This window comes from Borostomias antarcticus, assembly GCF_949987555.1.
Source record: "Borostomias antarcticus genome assembly, chromosome: 21".
In the NCBI taxonomy this organism is placed as follows: domain Eukaryota; kingdom Metazoa; phylum Chordata; class Actinopteri; order Stomiiformes; family Stomiidae; genus Borostomias; species Borostomias antarcticus.
In genome coordinates this window covers 6,609,140-6,627,303 of record NC_140254.1, presented here as the reverse complement: position 1 = coordinate 6,627,303, position 18,164 = coordinate 6,609,140, and the positions used below count along the sequence as shown (strand labels likewise).

The window sequence follows — 18,164 nt, the reverse complement described above, 5'->3', positions numbered from 1 at the left end:
GAGGATATGCTCTAGGGCATTATAGTGGTTGTTTATCTGTTGACTGGAACTAAACAAACGAGCCTCGAAGCAGGAGTAGTTTACAATATGACATATTGCTTTCACATATATACCTTATTTAGATGTGGGCAGTCCCACTGTTGTGTCTAATGGCTAGAAACAGCATGTTTCATTATCTGCAAGAAGGTCTGACATAATCCAGATAATATTTGATTAACAAGTGTTCTATGATAGGATTAAAGACAACAATTATCCGTCATTAATTTATTTTTTTACTTTTTATTTATTGTTTTTGTGCTGTCATTTTCCTGAAAAAAAACATCATACCACTCTCAAGACTTTCCCGTCCATACATAAGTCGCGGAGACTGCGTCGCTATGGCAACGGTTGCCTAGCAACCGCTAAAACCTCCCCCCCTTCCTCTCACAGTTGTAAGTTAATTGGCCTGTGTTGGTTGCTGTGGCGATATTGCCTGTGATGGTTGCCATTAGCAATTTTATTTTGGGCCGCTGCCTTGATTCACCATGCTCTACTGCATGGCAGTTCCTATAGCAACCATGAAGTGTGTTTGGTGCCTTGTGATTTCCTCTCTTGGTTTTATCAGCAAACACTGATCAGTTACTGTCAGTATACCACAGGTTTTGTAAGCAATTGATTATCATGACATGCTTTTTGTATGATTATAATGTAGCCTATATTCCATTGCCAAAAGCAATAGTAATGATAATGGTTTCCTGTTGAGGATTTTGTTTTTGATTAGGTTCCTTTTTGTTGTTTGTCATGATTATCATTCTTACATATCCCCCATGTTCAGTTGGTTTGGTGTTTTAGTTTTGGTGAGTGCGGGGTTTTTGTTTGGTTGTGATTTAATCCAAGGGACTTTGACTTTGTGCCTGAACTCTGTTTGGTTTTACTGTACTGTACTGTATGTGTCCCAGTGGGTGGGTGATAATATAATTACAGTACGTGTGTACATCTTGTCTGTCTGTGTGTATGTGTTTGTGTGTGTGTCTGTCTGTGTACACTTGTGTGTGTGTGTGTGTTGTGTATGTATGTATATTTTTGTCTCCGTCTGTAGATGCAAATAAAATGTGTGTGTGCCAAGTCAGACACTCTAACCTTGTACAGTATGTAAGGTTCTACTGTAGGTCCAACTGTAGTATGGTCATTGTGACACTTGCTGCTATCCGAGGAACTGAATTCCTCTGTAGGAATTCTGGGTTATCAGGGATTTTAATATTCTAACCAATAGCAGTCTTTTTCTGTATGTGACCTTATACATAACAGCTCATCTTACTGAACGAGTTTGACTTGTTCCCAAACATACAGTCCTGATATGAGAACCCTGAAACTCCTCCCATTCTACATAGTAGTTGATGAGATGCTCAAATCTGATGAGATGCTCAGAAGATTTGAGAACTTTATAAAAAACAAAGCAACTACCCAGAATTCCTATTGTGCATGTTCTGAATATATTTGCCTGGCACAAACGAGAGAAAAATCTTCTGGGATTAGGACGTGCACACGAACGCAGCAGTATGGTTATCACTGTTTGAGTTGCATGGACACTAGGGTGTGTTTGTACACCATAGTTTAATATGAGGATATCCATGAGATACCAGTGGGAAATCTACCTAGCATACTTTTTAAGAGTGCTTTCAGTGTTGTAGCTTGGTATGTAACCTGTGTCGTTTTAAACACTCTCTCCTTATTTTTCTCTCCCAGGGAAAACGTGTAAGAGTTCAATCAAGAAACCACTTGGGATGTCCCAGCCTTTTGGTTGTTTTGCCAACCGTATAGCACAGGAGCAACACTTCACATATTGATTAATAATGGTTATATATATGTATGTATCTGCTGAAACAAAAACAACAAAAATGTCCAGACGTGTAGGTGGCCCCGGAGTCCAGACACAGACCATTCCACAGCTGGATACTGTCCTATTATGTACATAGTCTATACTACTGCCAGCCACAAGGTCTACGTACACGAAGAAGCATATCACTGGTTTTATTCTACTAAAACAGGGTTTTACTGTATAGTGTGATTTGTGGTCCATAGAGGGAAACCATGTGTGAGGCTGGAAAAGAGGGGTGGTAACTTTTATTGAGAAAATAAAATAATATTCTGTATGATTACACCACTGGTAAAATTGTTATGTAGAGTTAGTTTATTATTTAAAAGTAAATGGCTATTAAATTGAAAAATAAATACATTTCTTCTCACTGTATATACCTTGGTTTAAATGGAGTGAAGGAGACAAACCTTTGTGAGTGAAGGTTCTCTGCTACCACTACTTTTAGTATTGGCATAGTGCAAGGGAGGGCTGGGAATTTTCTATCTTGATTTTTTACGTTTAATTTATTTGTTAATCAATCGATGATGAGAGGGGATATGGCAATTTTTTATTTTAGAAAATAGAGGATTCCAGCGGTCTGCAAGACCATGGAGACAAGTATTGTAGAGTTTTTGATTACATAAATGTACTTATGAAAAAAAATCATTATAATGTTTCTTTATTTATTCTCTACAATTGCTGTTTTAAAAAAAGATGTCTTTAAGGAAAATAAAGTACAATTTAGAAAAATTGTGTGCAGAGTGTGTGTGCCATTATTGCTTCTTCACCTACTGGCGAGATTAGAATATGTCTGTGATCCAGTGGAGTTTGCTTCCCTCTACAGGACAGAAGCAGCACTGTAAAAACAAGATCCCCCCACCCCCTCCAACCTGGACCAGCCCTCAGGATGTTTTCTGTTACCCCTTTTCACTGTTATTTCTTGTTAGCCTTTACCTCGGGCCATCACAAACTGATAACAGGCACCCTCAACTCAGCCCTGTTTGGTCTCATGGAACCAAAAACACCCTTTTTGGGACATGTTCCTGGCTTAATTATGTAAATGAAAATATTAAGGTACTCCAATAGCATAAATAGTCATACAAGTATGACATTTGGAGAGGAGCAGAGAGGGGGGAGCAGGAAAATAAGATTATGAGGCTTGCTACAATAAGATATCACCCACAACATACCCCGAAAGACAGTCTCAGCCTGACAAAGTCGCAACACTTTTTGGTGAATATAATGCCTCACTTGTATATAGAAAACTTCCCTAGTTCCCCAGTTGATCCTCAATTTGAGCCCAATATGACCTTTCTATCTCAAAGATTACACTTGCTGTTGCCGAAAGTCTTCTCTATACCTCAAATCTGATAAAATAGAAATTTCAGTCACTAGCCTTCCAAATGGGGGTAAGTGCAATTTATTGCATTTAACAACAGGTTAATATGTACTGCTATTTGAAGTGAACATGAAAAGTGAATACTAAGGTAGGAAAACAATTGCTTTTAAAAGGTATTTCACATACAGTATAGCTTGTCCCAAGTGATTATATTAAGTAGACGCCAACTACCAATAGTCAACTTTATAAAAAAAAAAGAAAAAGATTTCTTTTAGAAAATAGATGGTTTTCCTTCAGTACATAGAGGACTGGTAGTCTAGTCACTAGTACATAGAGGACTGATAGACTAGTCACTAGTTCATAGAAGGCTGGTAGACTAGTCACTAGTTTAACCTTTATTTAACCAGGAAAAGAAACCTATTGAGATTAAAAAATCTATTTTACACGAGTGTCCTGGCCAAGACAGGCAGCAGCACTGTTACCGAGTTACAGACAACATAATTTAAAAACAAACAACCATATAACAATAAAAAAGGATCAGTTTACAGAAACATTCATCAACAGTCAAAACATCTGCAACCAGATGTGCTTAATTCCATGTCACCCAGGAGCGTTTTAAAAGCAGCCAATGAAACTAGCTCCCGGAGATTTAGCTTGCATTGGACATCATTCCAGGTGGAGGGAGCAGCATACCTGAAAGCCCTTTTCCCCAGTTCAGTACGGACGCGAGGGACAGTTAGTAGGAGATAGTCCTGTGAACAAAGCCCATAGTTTCCTTTACATTTTTTAAACTAGTTCAGAGGACTGGTAGACTAGTCACTAGTCCATAGAGGACTGGTAGACTAGTCACTAGTTCAGAGGACTGGTAGTCCTCTTATACTCTAAACAGGTCCTGTGGACGCCCTCCTGTCAGCTCACCTATTTCGGCCCCTGGGTGAACTAGTGTTTTGCTTCCCTTACATCTCTGTAAAGTGCATTGTGTTATAACATCCTGAGGGCTGGTCCTGGCTCCTGGCCTATACCTAAATCCTGTTTGATCCTCCCCACCATGAGACAATCTCTGAGTCTGACTTTATATGTCTGAGTATGTGAAAGCATGTACTTCTCTACACAGTTTTCATCAACAGTCAAGCAAAATCACAGATTTTCCCAAGGAAGAAATTAAGCAAGGTTGCATTTTTTGCTAATCCGAACAGGACTAGGACCCTAAACTCTTGTGTAGATTTGGGTGTGAGCAAGATGGCAGCATCCCTATCGTTCCCTCTGATAGGCTAGATGGAATTCAAGCCAACCCTTGCAGATCTGTGCAGTGTTGTCTGTGGAACCAAATTGGGACATAGATAACGCTCTATCTTGCAGCAGCACAGCAAACCATACGGCATTGTGCAGCACAGGCCTTTTCATGGTGGTCAGAACTTCGTTCTAATGTCAATGAATTTGGTTCGTTGTAATTTATCATAGATGTGCCCCAGAAGCAATGAATTCAAGCCTCTGGCTTAACTGTGAAGACTGAAACTCCCACTGCCGCTGTGTTTTTGAGCTTGGCAAGATGCGTCTAAACACGTCCAGTTTTTTAGAATGCCGTAGAACGTCACTTTAAATAGCTAGCTCCCCGCCCCCATCCTCTACCGTACCATCCCCTGTGATCAGTCCCGTTCAACCAACCGGGCTGACCTACGCCTTTTCCCGGTATAGTCATCGTCTTTTATTCCAAAAAGGCGGAAAAGTAGGCTAAAATCTTCAGGTTTACATTAGGATATACCCTCCACATTCCCGACACGCGTATACATCAATTTAGAGGTTAGAAAGTGTAGGAAAGGCCTTTTGTATAAGAATGCAGAAAATTGTCGGTGTCAGAGAGACCGGATCATAGCTCTCGATAGCGGATTCCAGATCCATTTTCATCGATCAACAGGTTGGATCTTTGATGCGTCGTCGACTGTACAAAACAGGGATTAGGGAGCGTAGCCTACAGAGGTGTTCTAGACACGGCACCAATCTTCAAACCACACTGCTTACCTGCGTGTAACATCGAACAGAGGTAGGCTATGTCCGCCGTTATGTTGCCAACGTTTGGCTACACCATGCTACTTGTTTGTAAATCTTGCCGTATAAATGCCGTGACTACATTTACTTTCTTACTCCATCATATTCCAGTTTACATCGTACTATTGTAGCCTATTCGTCATGACAAAGGGGTCATCTAGAAATGTGCCGATCATCCCAGGTAGCCTAGCCTGGCACCACCCTCCTGCCACCACGAGCCTTTCCTAGCATACTGTCACCTCTGCTGAGGCTCGGGAATTAGACTTGGAGGTGGGTCTCTAAAAACTTTATATTAAAAGGAGACAATATGATCAGATTTGTTAAGGTTTCAAAAGATGATGGTTTACAGTCTGAGTGTCCACAGCTGTGCTCAATTCCCAGATATGGTGTGATCGACGAAATAGGCAACTAAATTACAATCGAGTTTACCTGAATGAATAGGCTAGCTAGGCCACGAGCGGCGGGGTGATTGCATGGGCTGTTTGTTTAAGAACACCGCGATAACTGAAGGTCGGCTTGAAGCTCATGTTGCCTACGTAGGCTACACGCATTTCCAGTAAAACAGTCAGTATTCCGTAGGCCTATGATGTCAGGCTAACATTACCACATAGCTACAATGATGAGTAAAGTTTCCCATCCGACGAAAGTTACCGGAAATGTAGGCAATTATTTTCCTCTTCAACTTAACCCGCATGACACAAACTCTAAGTGGCCTGTGTCGTTCTCTATAAACCGACATCATATTTGTTACACTTGTAGACATTTGTTCGCACATTTGTTTGGAAACAACTCCATCATTACCATCCCGTTTGGGCCTGGATAATCCCGCTATGTCCGGAGCCACCCACCCGAGCTGCGCGCTAAACCACCCACTCTTGAAATTCTTTACGCCAGCAGCGTATCATAAGTGCAGTTCTTGCCTAGACAGATGACCCGAATTGGTCACCTACAGGCCTATATTCAATCGCATTTGTGTCGCACTTTAATAGGCAACACATTCCAGTCTGTTAGGGTACTCTGAGTGGTTTGTGTCAACGGTACCCCCTGTAATATTTCAATACAGCTAGGATTTCAATCCAAGTCTGCTGTCTTTCAGCAGCAGGGATTGGTGTTGCAGTAGACCGACACTACAGCGTGAGCGTCCCATTTCACATTGACCTGGATGTTAGAACTTTTGCCCTTAACTACTTATCCCCCTTGATCTCTTGAATCTCCTTCACCAGACAATTTGAACAAATATTTCTTGTTGACAAGAGTGCTTTGTATTTTCTATAGCCTGTAGGCAGACAGCGAGTACAGTCAGTGCTCTCATCTCGGGGGAGAGAAGCATTAGGAACTATCTAGGCCTTTATGGGGGAATTTCTAGTTACCATGTCAGACAGAATAAGCCTCTGTTTATCCATTCCAAGAACATTCACTAACCGTTCACTTCCAGTGTCTCCTGACAATGTCTCAGATACATAAACACATTCCGTTCAACCTCCTCTCACTCACATTAAATTGGCCTGTGTCTTTTCAACCCACTCGGTTTTCTGAAGACTGTCTGAAGGCTATTTTGGGTCTTCTGAACGGACATCTTCATATTAGCATAATGAAGGTACGTTTGGGTAATCCATCGCTGAGTGAGATCAGAATTCAGGGTTATGTTTCACACAGTATCCCTCCACTGTGAACTGGAAGTAAAAAGGTGCTCTGGCCAGCTCTGTCAGGTTCACTTGACCACAGGGTGAGGCTCCTGAACAAACAGAGCCAGAGGGTGCTGGCTACTGTCCTTTCATAGTGTAAGCTCAGACTGGTCAAAGTCCACACTGCTGTACCTGTTAAGTCTGTCACCATAGAGAATACTAGGGCTGTGGGAGACCATGCACAGTAGCTGGTTTGATTGGATCAAGGTTAGCCTTTGTCCCTTCATGTACTGGCATTAGTCCAATTGGAATTGAGAGCGGTCTTAAACGAGCATGGAAAGATCTGATCCATCATCAAAGAAATGGACTGCCCTGTATGAAGTGGGATGTTGTGATCTGTCATCAATTTATCCCTGTACTTCTTCACTTTAATCATTTGGTCTTTTTCCACTTACCCCATCAGTCAAACACTGTTCCAGTGTGTCTGGCAGGTCGCGTTGTCATCCTGTCCTCTGCTGCCCCAGGACAACAGACACAAAGGTGCCACAGTAAGCCGAGAGTAGCACACCTCCCATAACAGACCTGTCGTTCGCAGGTGACTAAGAAAGCCCATTCAGGGCCTGGTATTAGTGACAGCAGGGCTGAGGTCATGGAGGTATTCATAAGCTTTCACAGCAGATCCTGTTGCCAGTGTTTACTGTTGCCCCCCACCCCCTAAACAAGAAACAAGTATCAAAGGTTTATATATTTACAAAAGTGCTTACAGTAGTACTGTAGGCTTGTATACTGTAGGTGTTCCAAGTATGTCAATTACTTTAGTGAAGGGTGGTCAAATGTAATGCAGTCCTCTATAAAAATGATTCTTAGAAAAAGGTGATCATGTGTTCTTAGAAAACTTCCTGGCATCACTGTGCCAATAATAATCCTTTGTGTTTGTCTCTGTTTAGTTTTAATTGACCATGAACAGTTTTAATGCACTACAGTCACCTGGCCAAGATACAAACTTGGTTGAGGTCAGATTTAGTCAATGTGTGAAAAGTCAACATCCCTCTCTGCATGTTTGCATGTTTGAGTGATTATGTAAATATGGATGCACCTGCACCTCATTTTTCCACATCAAACGATCGCCTGGCAATAAGCCTTTGTCCTTATGTTCCCTTTCTTCATCAACAATGTTTTCCTTCTCCAGGCAGTTTTTCATTTATCATTTCGGCATGGTATCTACTAAAGAAAACATCCCAAAGAGATAACACACTGTGACAAAATCATAACCTAAAATATTTTCCTTCTCTCTCCCCCTACTCTCTCTCTCTCTCTCCCCCTCTCTCTCCATCCTCCTGCTCTCTCTCTCTCCCCCCACCTCTCTTTTCTCTCTCTCTCTCTCTCTCTCCCTCTCTTCTCTCTGTCTCTCTCTCAGGATGTTGTCATGGCTGAGTGACTTGGTGTGGCAGGACAGCTTGTGGTTCCCAGAAGGTCTGGGTTGGGCTGACCTTAAGGACCAGGATGGACAGGTCTTTGCCAAAGGAAGTGACCTCTGGGTGATCCTCCCCATCGCTGTCTGCTTCATGGTCATCAGGCAGATATTTGAAAGGTCAGTCAGTCATCCTGACCTTATAGACAGATGAACCTAAAAGGTGTTTCACATCGCTGAGATGAACCATGTTAAAAGCAGGTGTAGGTCAGCACTGATGTATGAAAAATTGTACTCGCATGAATGCAAAATTTGCATCTCTCGGCCAACCATAATTTGCATTTAATAACCATATATTGCATTTGTTTTATTTAGCTCGAAAGCTTATGCACGCCACCTCACCCCTCCCTCCTCTCTTCCTCCAGGAGGGTGGCCATACCACTGGCTTCTCTGCTTGGAGTGACGGAGAAAGTGCGTGTCAGGGCATCGGCCAATCCCATCCTGGAGTCCTACTTTACGACTGCATTAAAGCACCCCTCGCCGGTAACGAGCACACGGCACACTGCAAAGCCACATACCAGCCTGGGGGAGAACCCTACTCCTCCTGCACATGCGGCTCATTATTACAACTCTACTGAAATGGCTGCTCAGGACTTGGAGTTGTGCCTCCTTGTAGGGGGCTAACCCAAACATATAATCACCGATTTCGCTATTGTCACAATTCTGCTGTCAGCTCAGCAACTTTTGCTCTGTCTGTCTAGTATGGCTGTACCCGGCTCTACATTTTGAGTCGAATCAGCTTCGCCTGTTCAAACCAGAGATTCAACAATTCCTCCTTTTTTTTGTTTTCATACGCTTAGGCTGTGGAAAGATTGCAGGACTCGGGACAGTTGTCAAACTTCAAACTGAAACTCACAGGCAGCACAATAAAAGACGCCTATTTTTCTTGCTAAACGTGAATCATTTAGCCCACATTGTCCATCTACTTCGGATGCCCCAAATTTTTATGCAGTGTTTCCCATGGCACACGGTTGGGTGATTTGACGATAGTCTCCTCAGCTGCGCATTTCAAAGCGTGTGTGAATAGGCTCTGCGTTGGGCAGCAGTCAATAAGAAAATGTTTTGGCTGTCACTAAAGCATTTTCGCATACATTAGAGCTCAATCTGTCTACAGGAAAAAAAAAAAAATCCAGCAGATATCTTAGTTAATGAAGATTGATCTAGGAAAGTAGTTTTGTGTTGTGATATTCCGTTTGGGAAATGCACACATGATTGCTGGCTAGGCTTATAGCGGAGGGGAGAGGGGTTCCCTGCCTTCTTCCCTCCACTGTATCAGTCTTAATTCTCTTTTTGCTGCACAATAAATAGCTACAGTAATAGCCTATGTCTAAAACGAATTATTGGCCTGTCCTATATAAATCATAAGGCAGGTGAGTGGTCTTAGCCCACCAGCGCATCTTGACAGTGGAGAACAAGAAACGCACTGCTCGACTTCAAGAATCTCAGTCGACTTCAGGGTCTGCGACTGATGATTCAACTCGTAGACTTTCAGGGGGCAGCCCTAGTTTCTAGATAACATTAAACTCTTACCTTCCGACACGACAGTCTGAAAGTCATGTGAAAGTAGCCTTTCCCCATCCTCTCCCTCTGTCAGGGGTCTGCAGAGGGTCTCAGTAAACAGACGGGCCTGTCGGTGCATCAGGTCCAAAGATGGTTCCGCCAGCGGAGGAACCAGGACCGGCCCAGCCAGCTCAAGAAGTTCCGTGAGGCCAGGTAAATGCATGAGCTAGCTCACTGGTAGCCTACACTGCAGTCTTGAGTTCTTCTGGCTTGTGCTTTTTTCATTCCTTAATTTTAATCAACATAGGATAAAAGTATATTTACTAGGTGTTTATAGCTGAGGCTTGATCTAGAGCTCTTCTTACTGTAGGTGTGGCATTGTGGTGTGCAGCAATGTGAAATTGTGTTCTGCTAATATGGGATTTCTGAGGTTGCTGTGCATTCTCTTACAGTTGGAGATTTACCTTTTACCTTCTTGCTTTCTTTGCTGGCCTGGCAGTCCTAGTCGACGTGAGTACCATCAATTCATGTTTTGACCATTTTCTTCTCGTATACAGTATGCCACTTACTGCTTTCCTCTATGCCTTTTTTTAATGTGTTTGTCAGTGTGGTGAGTGCAGACCTGGGTTAAATACTATTTGCAAATAGTTGAGGTGCACTTGATTTAACATATCCCAGTGAAGAGAAATCAATGGACCCGTCTGAGAAATCAAATGCAGCTCAATTACTTTCAAGTACTGTCAACTGATTGAACAATGTACTTGACCCAGGTCTGTGAAAGTGTAGTTGTGTTTTAATGTGTCATGTTTTAGACTCATGACTAATACTGTGTGTGATTCTGCTCTCAGAAACCCTGGTTCTATGAGATGACAGAGATGTGGAGGGGCTTCCCCAAAATGGTACGTAGCTACGTCCACTCTATAGCACACACTATTGCCGGGCTTCGTTAGCTGTCATAGACAGAGTAGTAAACAGTTGTAAAGAGTATACAAAAGCAAACATGTTTTTACTCTTGTGATTTTTTAATTAAATCTTTGAACTGCCGACTGCTCATTTTCTCCCAGTAATTTGTTTGTATATCAAATGTATTAACTGTCGAACGGAACATCTTAGCAGCTTGGTACACTTTCTAAGATCTGTTTTCCCCCTTCCAGCCCCTGCTACCCTCTCAGTATTGGTACTACATGATCGAACTAGGGTTCTACATATCCCTGCTCTTCAGTGTGGCGTCAGACGTCAAGCGGAAAGTAAGTGAAATCTTATTAAAGGGAGAATTTGCCCTAATAACAATGCATATCAAAAGTCTCCTCTCCACTTCAACCAAGAGCTAGAGAGCTGACCATATCTCAGGAGTGTATTACTGCCTAGTTATTGTATGTGGCCATTGGTCTACACCTGAAATGTCTGTTGTTTCTGTTCCAATAAGCCATATGGCCTCCTTCTCCTGTCACGTTTATTACTAAGGAAGTGGTGTTAATGTGTGTATCTAGGACAGACCTGTTAAGTTAATGTATGACAGGAGTGCTGTGAGAGATTGTCATGATAGAGACTGACTTACCTGCTTTGACAGCCAAATGGAAGGTGGCAGCCCTACAAGCTACTCGGCAGACTGGCCTCGGCATCAACGTTTCGTATTTGACTCACTGACTCACTCAGTCAATCATTTGTAAGACTGTGATCAATGATGATTCACTCTCACACTCCTGGTTAGTCATAGTCACCAATCCCTATGACTGGCTCAATAAGTGACAGAATAGGGTTCCCTGTCACAAAGCGTATGTCCCTTTGTAACAAAGTCTTTAAATTTGAAGTGAAATTGTATGTCAAGACTAGGCCTGAAGAACACACCTGAAAGAAACGATCGTATTTTGATCTGTAGGAATTGTTGCAATCTTTTCTCTCTGTTTTCTCACTCCCTTTCAGGACTTCAAGGAACAGATAGTTCACCATCTAGCCACCATTCTTCTGATCAGTTTTTCCTGGTTGGTCCACTACATCCGGGCTGGCACTCTGATCATGCTTGTGCATGATGCCTCAGACTGGCTACTGGAGGTACAGCTGGAACACTGCGCGCACACACACACACACACACACACACATACATACACACACATACATACATATGTGCACACACATCAGTATACTAAATCTAGCCTTTAGGAACATTCCGTCTTCATTCCACAACAATAAACCACACCAGAGTATTTCCCACACTCAGCAAGCTGTTCATCCTGATCACTGTTAGACCTAAGGCTGCCGTGTAGATGGGAATGTATGTAACACTATTTCTCCTTCTGTGTCTCCTCTTCTAGTCAGCCAAGATGTTCAACTATGCAGGTTGGAGGAAAACCTGCAACTGCATCTTCACCACCTTCGCAGCCGTCTTCATCGTCACTCGCCTGGTTATACTCCCCTTCTGGTAAGAGGCTTGGGTCACAGCACACTCCAGCGTCTTCCCTCTAACAGGAAAATATCACTTCTCGGTAGTCGTCATAAAGACGTTGTCTGTGCGAGCCCTCCAGAAGTCTCTGTTCTTGTCTCTTTTCCTCGGCAGGATCATACACACGACATGGGTGTACCCTGCGACTCTCTACCCGCCGTTCTTTGGCTTCTACTTCTTCAACGGCCTGTTGTTTGTGCTGCAGTGTCTGCACATCTTCTGGGCCTGCCTCATCCTGCGCATGGTCGTCAAGTTCCTGCCCAGCAATGTAAGCCTGCACACTCCCCCAAAGCATCAACAATTTACTTTCAGGGATAAATAAAGTGTCTGTCTGTCTATCTATGCAAAGCCACTGTTAATATAAGCATCAGTACATTATTTCATGTCATCTCAACTGTACGGACGGACATACTAATACGTACACACATAGAGCACCAACTGTTTCATGTCAGCGCTTAAATTCAATATGGACTCTTATCTTTGTCTCTCTGCAGGATATTGTTGAGGATGAAAGGAGTGACAGGGAGGAGTCTGAATCAGAGGAGGAGGACGAGGATCATGAGAAAAGAGAGAAATCCAAAAATGGGCATGTGCAGAATGGCCACACTCTCCTCAACAACAACCACCACTACCACAACAAGGCTGAATGATGCCGTATGGACACGCCCAGGAGAACACGTCTAGAACTGGCAAGAGCTGCTCTCTCACATGTGGTCCCAACCAGGAGACCCCAGTGGGGAAAAAAACGCTGGTGGAAATGGGAGGCAACACACACACACACACAGACAAATACAGTACATACAATACTGAATAGCACACAAACACTGCTATTTTATTCATTATTCATCTCACTTGGACGTAAACACGTATGAGCCCTCAGTCTGTTGGGGATGGTTTCATTACTCTGTAGTTCACACTACCTGAAGGGAGAAAGGAGAGAGTGGGGTGAATGGTGTTGGAGTGTGTCCAGTGCCTTGGCAGCAAACTATTCTCCTCTCTCCCTTGTCCTCTCGTCCATTTCTTCCCATTCTCCAGGTTCTGATATCGCTGACCATTCACAAACGTGCCTGCTCGAAGCTTTTTGTTGTTCATATTCGAAAAATGAAAAGAATGTTTTTGTCATAAGCACGGGCATTCCCTTCCCCGCGTGCTTGGCTAACACTTGATAATGAGTATTGTTTATCTTTATATATATATATAAAAAAAAAAACTTGACTGTTAATATGCTGCTTTCTCAGCAAACAAACTCCCCTACCCAAATAATCACAGAGAACTGGCAAATAGATTTCACTTTAGTGAACCACACGTAGGTGAATGGCATGCACTGTGCCAACTCTACCATTGCCAAGAGAGAGATGAGGTACTCTTCATATCGAACAGGGCTTGGTACAGATCAGTGTAAGTGTTAGAGCCATTGAAACGCATACACTACTATAGCTAGAGAGGCAGACGAATAAGTGTACTGATGACTTTGTTATTGGATTGTAGATGATCGCTACTTTTGTTTTTCATTCTCATTCAGCCCCAGACTGTGCAAGTGTTCAATTGCATTATTGTGTTCCAATTGTGTTTTGGAGGTAAATAACACTGTTTTAACTGTTTGAGGAAAGAACAAGAGGGAGAAAATGATTTGCATTGTGTGCAAAGTTTGCCTTTGTTGTGTCTGTCTCTGCGTAATGCAATGTCTCTTAGGAAGCAGAAGCACAGCTAGACTTAATTTTAAGTGGGTTTTTTTGTCTGGAAAAAAACAATTATTCTTTGGTTATCCAATTTTATATATGTTTACTTGAGTATATCGATCCAGTCCTGATATATTCAAAGAGAAAATAGGATTGAAGAACTGAGTCCATCCACTCGTACTCCTTATTTCAACTGGACTGGGAGAGGAATGTTCAGTCATTAATTAAATCAGTATTTTTCTGCCCATTCATCCAAAGAAGCACTTTATGGGGTTTCACGCATTCACTGAATATAACCCGGATCTAAGTGTCAACCATAACTCAGTGAGTGATTTTTGGAGTATAATTGGAGTTTACAATATTTTGTCCTATTCATTTATCTGAAACGAAAGACCCCATGTCCTTTTCTTTGTCAAACCTTTGGTTCAATTCACTGAGATCAATGAAATCTGCAATGGTAGAATAAAACAGGACACCAAAGTATGTTTAAGTTTGCAAGTGTCTTATTTGCTAGGCACTTGCAAATTCTCACACATATCTACAGTATACAACAGGGGTGTTCCTCACAATGAACACATTTTTCCAGCACCATGCCTTTCTGGTTCCATGTCTCTTTTCTCCCTGTCCTGTATCCAATGGCTTTTGTTCTTCCTATCTCCCACATCACCCACCCCTTGCCTATACTTGGTCTCCCTGCAGTGCCTTGCTATGTCCTCTGTTCCCTGTCACTTCCTTCTCTCTCTCAACACAATGACCAAGCCATTGTTATGGCCTGCTGTGTGTCCCGCTCCCTCCCCCCAATACAGCTTTGCCACTGCCACAGTGCTTTGATTTTATTTTGTTTTGTCGATGAAATATAAGATAAAGATTATTGTGGATAAAATTACTGTCTTTTGTGATTTCAAGTTTCCAGTATAAAATGTAAGTAGATGACGCCTTGTCACTGGTGCAGAGGTATTTATATGGAAATTGGATCTTAGCAGCTGAAATATGGTCTGTGTCTGCTGTAATCAATGCTTAGAACCAAGTGCAGAGTAGCAGTAAGGTGTTCATCGTGAGATTGCTGGTCCTGTGTTTAGTTTCCTCATGCTAATTTGGCCATCGGGTCAGTGGAAGGTCACATTAATCCACTTAGCTGCCATCTCGGCAGTGAGAGACACTGCCAAGATCCTGCTGTAACTGTGCTGTCAATGATTCACATTGTCTCATTCACAAACATGTTATGATAAATAGGTGCTTTTGATGTTTTGGATGGTGGTATTTCTGAATGAGAATATTGCGTGGGGGGGGGCAGACGTTGTATAGAGGAGAATGATTGTTAAGGAGCTGAGAATCTGCAGGTGCTGGTGCTTATGTATATGGTCATTGCATTTACATGGATTCACTCACTAGGTAATTGGTCTGTATGCAAGTGGAGAGACGGCAGGTCTAGGCTACTCAAGTGGAGAGACGGCAGGTCTAGGCTCCTCAAGTGGAGAGACGGCAGGTCTAGGCTACTCAAGTGGAGAGACGGCAGGTCTAGGCTACTCAAGTGGAGAGACGGCAGGTCTAGGCTCCTCAAGTGGAGAGACGGCAGGTCTAGGTTACTCAAGTGGAAAGACAGTTGGTCTAGGCTACTCAAGTGTAGAGACGAACACTTCTTCATTTATTTGCATCCGCACATCAATGAAACCAGATCGAATGATCTCGGTTACATTGTAGTTCATCTCTCTCCCCTCACCCCCTCAGTTTGTCCGGGGGCTTAAAGGCCTCCTCAGGTAATTGCATAGGGATGGGGATCACTTTACTCCAGCACCCTCAGCCTGTGACTCACTTCCCTGGCAGACTAACTACCAATCTCCATTTTAAATTGATGGGGTCAATTTCCTCCAGATCCTTCCCCTGGTTGCCAAATTTAATTGCTAATGTGTATCATCTTTCCCTGTGTATCAGACTCGCCTTTCCACCCCCTCCACCCTCCCCCTGGCTGCCTCTCTGCTGTTTTTCCTTTCTCCTCCTTAATCTTCCTCTTCTTCACCTCAGCTTTTCCCTCCCTCATTAGCTCCCCTGTCAGTCTTGTGTGAAGAAGATGCTGGCCGACGCCCATGTGCCTGAGCTACGGTGTTGTTTAATCTGGCAGGTGATGAGACCTGAGGTCTTCTTGACAGGACCACAAAGGCGAGGGGTGTTTGAGTCACATGTGAACTGTGGGGGCTGTTATTCAATTCCTGCTTAACTATTAATAATGGCTTTAAGCGCCAGCGGGAGGTTGCATAGGGTGCAAGGGTCTTTCAGTGTGTTTGTCGTGCGTGTGTGTTTGTCATGTGTATGTGTGTGTGTATGTAGGTTGTTATTTTGTGGGCCGCTCATTTTTCCTCTGATGGGAGAGGGAGGAGGTAGCAGAACTGGATTGTGTGTAGATAAAGCAACAAGGACTTCAGGGAGCTGAGACAGACAGATGCAGAGTGTGATCGGAGGATTGTCTTCGGCACAAGGAGCTCTGTGAAGCAACAGGGAGACACTGACCTGTGTCATTTTAACATACTCAATGAGAGGCAAGAGGTGAGTTTGAAATGATTTATCATTAGGATTATAGTAGTTAGAAATGTTGCTGAAATATTCATAAATAGTTGTATGCCTTTCTTCATGGTCTACCTATTATATGTCAGTGAACTTTCACCTTTTATTTAACAGCTCACTCCTTAAGAACTTTATTAACACTGTTTTGAAAGTGTATTGCATTAATTGTCAATCCAGACACAAGATGCTAAAATAAAGATTATTTTAATTATTACTTCTTCATCTACTGTCTTAAGATCAATTTTGATGTCACTTAATCTTTACCAGAGCAATGTGTAATTGTTTTGGCAAATGAAGATACAATATAGTAACACTGGCTCAATGTTTCTCTAAACAGTGCATTACCATGGCTCACCATGAGAGGTACGGATGCTGCTAAAGTCACCAGTACCACTGCCAGCTGCCCAGCTAGCGTACCAGTCTTCAGCTGCCCGTCTATCTGATCGGCTGACTCCCATCCCAACCCACCTATACTGTAAGCTTATAGTAGGGTCCCTGTAAGGTTCCAATACTAACTCATTCTGACCCATTCCACTAGTATTTTCACCAGCTACCCCTCTACATGGACCAGGCAGCCCCCCCTGTCAGCAGGCTGGAGGTGGACGTGGACCTGGGCTTCGCCCTTTTCTTCCTCTTCCTACTCTGCTTCTTCCTGTTTGTGACGGTGGTGCGCTGTGCCCAGACCGTAGTGGACCCCTATGGTGCCTTTTCCACCTCCACCTACCAGGAGGAGCAGATCACCAACTGAGGACATTTCACGTACAGCCATGGTAGTGGAGGGTATACTTCGTAGAGTATACAGATTGTTTTCCCATGGACATACAATATACACTCACTTCTCAAACACCACTGATGTAAAATCAGTACAGTGGCATCTAATTTGATTTTAGCACAAAGCCTTTACCAACTTTAAGTCAGTGCTAGACTGCTGCTTATCCGTAAGAGTTTGGGACTTGGTTCATGCTGAAATTCTAGCTGTCTGGTGTCTATGAATCACTGAAGGATGAATTCATTCCCACATGATGATGAGTCTTATGGAATGTTTCATTATTGTATGCTCTTGGCTGAATAAATTAGCAAGAATATAATTTGATATTTGAAGCCTTCCTTTACTGTAATTTTAAAAGTATTTGTACATAATGCCTAAAGGGTGTCTGAGGTTTCTGTCTCTTTCCTGGTGTCAATGTTATGACAGACTGTGTTTTCATAGAAATTTGACTTTAATGAGCTGGCCCATTTTAAAAGATTATTCATAATGCCATCTTCCTCATCAAAGATGAAAAAGACAGTGTGCTAAATGCGTAGCTTTAATCTTGTAATGACACTGGTTATGCAATGACCGAAAAAAAAATGCAATTGGGTACCTTTTCTACAGCGTGATCCAAACAAAAGAAGCAAAAAACCAGGCCATGTCCAGCCTGGCTTATGGCTGATGGGTATACATACAGTTGTTCTTTTGATAGTTCTGGACAAATGTCATTGCTATGCCCGATGTGTAGCATTGACAGCAATGAGACCTCACCTCCTGTTTACATGGCGTTGCGCTGATGTTGAGAGGCGGCCATGTTAAATTGTGGTCATTCACCCTTAGGGAGTATGCATATTAAGTAGAATGTCAAAGGGATTGTGGGGTTGATCATGTTACCCCCACTAAAATGGACAGTCTGC

At 42.8% G+C, this 18,164-nt stretch overlaps 1 protein-coding gene across 1 annotated transcript; it reads left to right on the top strand.

The window, feature by feature from the left end:
- The first annotated feature begins 4,846 nt into the window (after positions 1–4,846).
- Positions 4,847–14,756, top strand: LOC311322754 (ceramide synthase 2-like). The gene is made up of 11 exons (XM_084454854.1): positions 4,847–5,217; positions 8,265–8,438; positions 8,684–8,801; positions 9,913–10,031; positions 10,271–10,328; positions 10,667–10,717; positions 10,973–11,065; positions 11,742–11,870; positions 12,131–12,237; positions 12,373–12,526; positions 12,753–14,756. Exons 2-11 carry the CDS (start codon positions 8,266–8,268, stop codon positions 12,906–12,908), a joined length of 1,158 nt encoding a protein of 385 aa, XP_084310980.1. The 5' UTR covers positions 4,847–5,217; position 8,265; the 3' UTR covers positions 12,909–14,756.
- Positions 14,757–18,164: the final 3,408 nt, after the last annotated feature.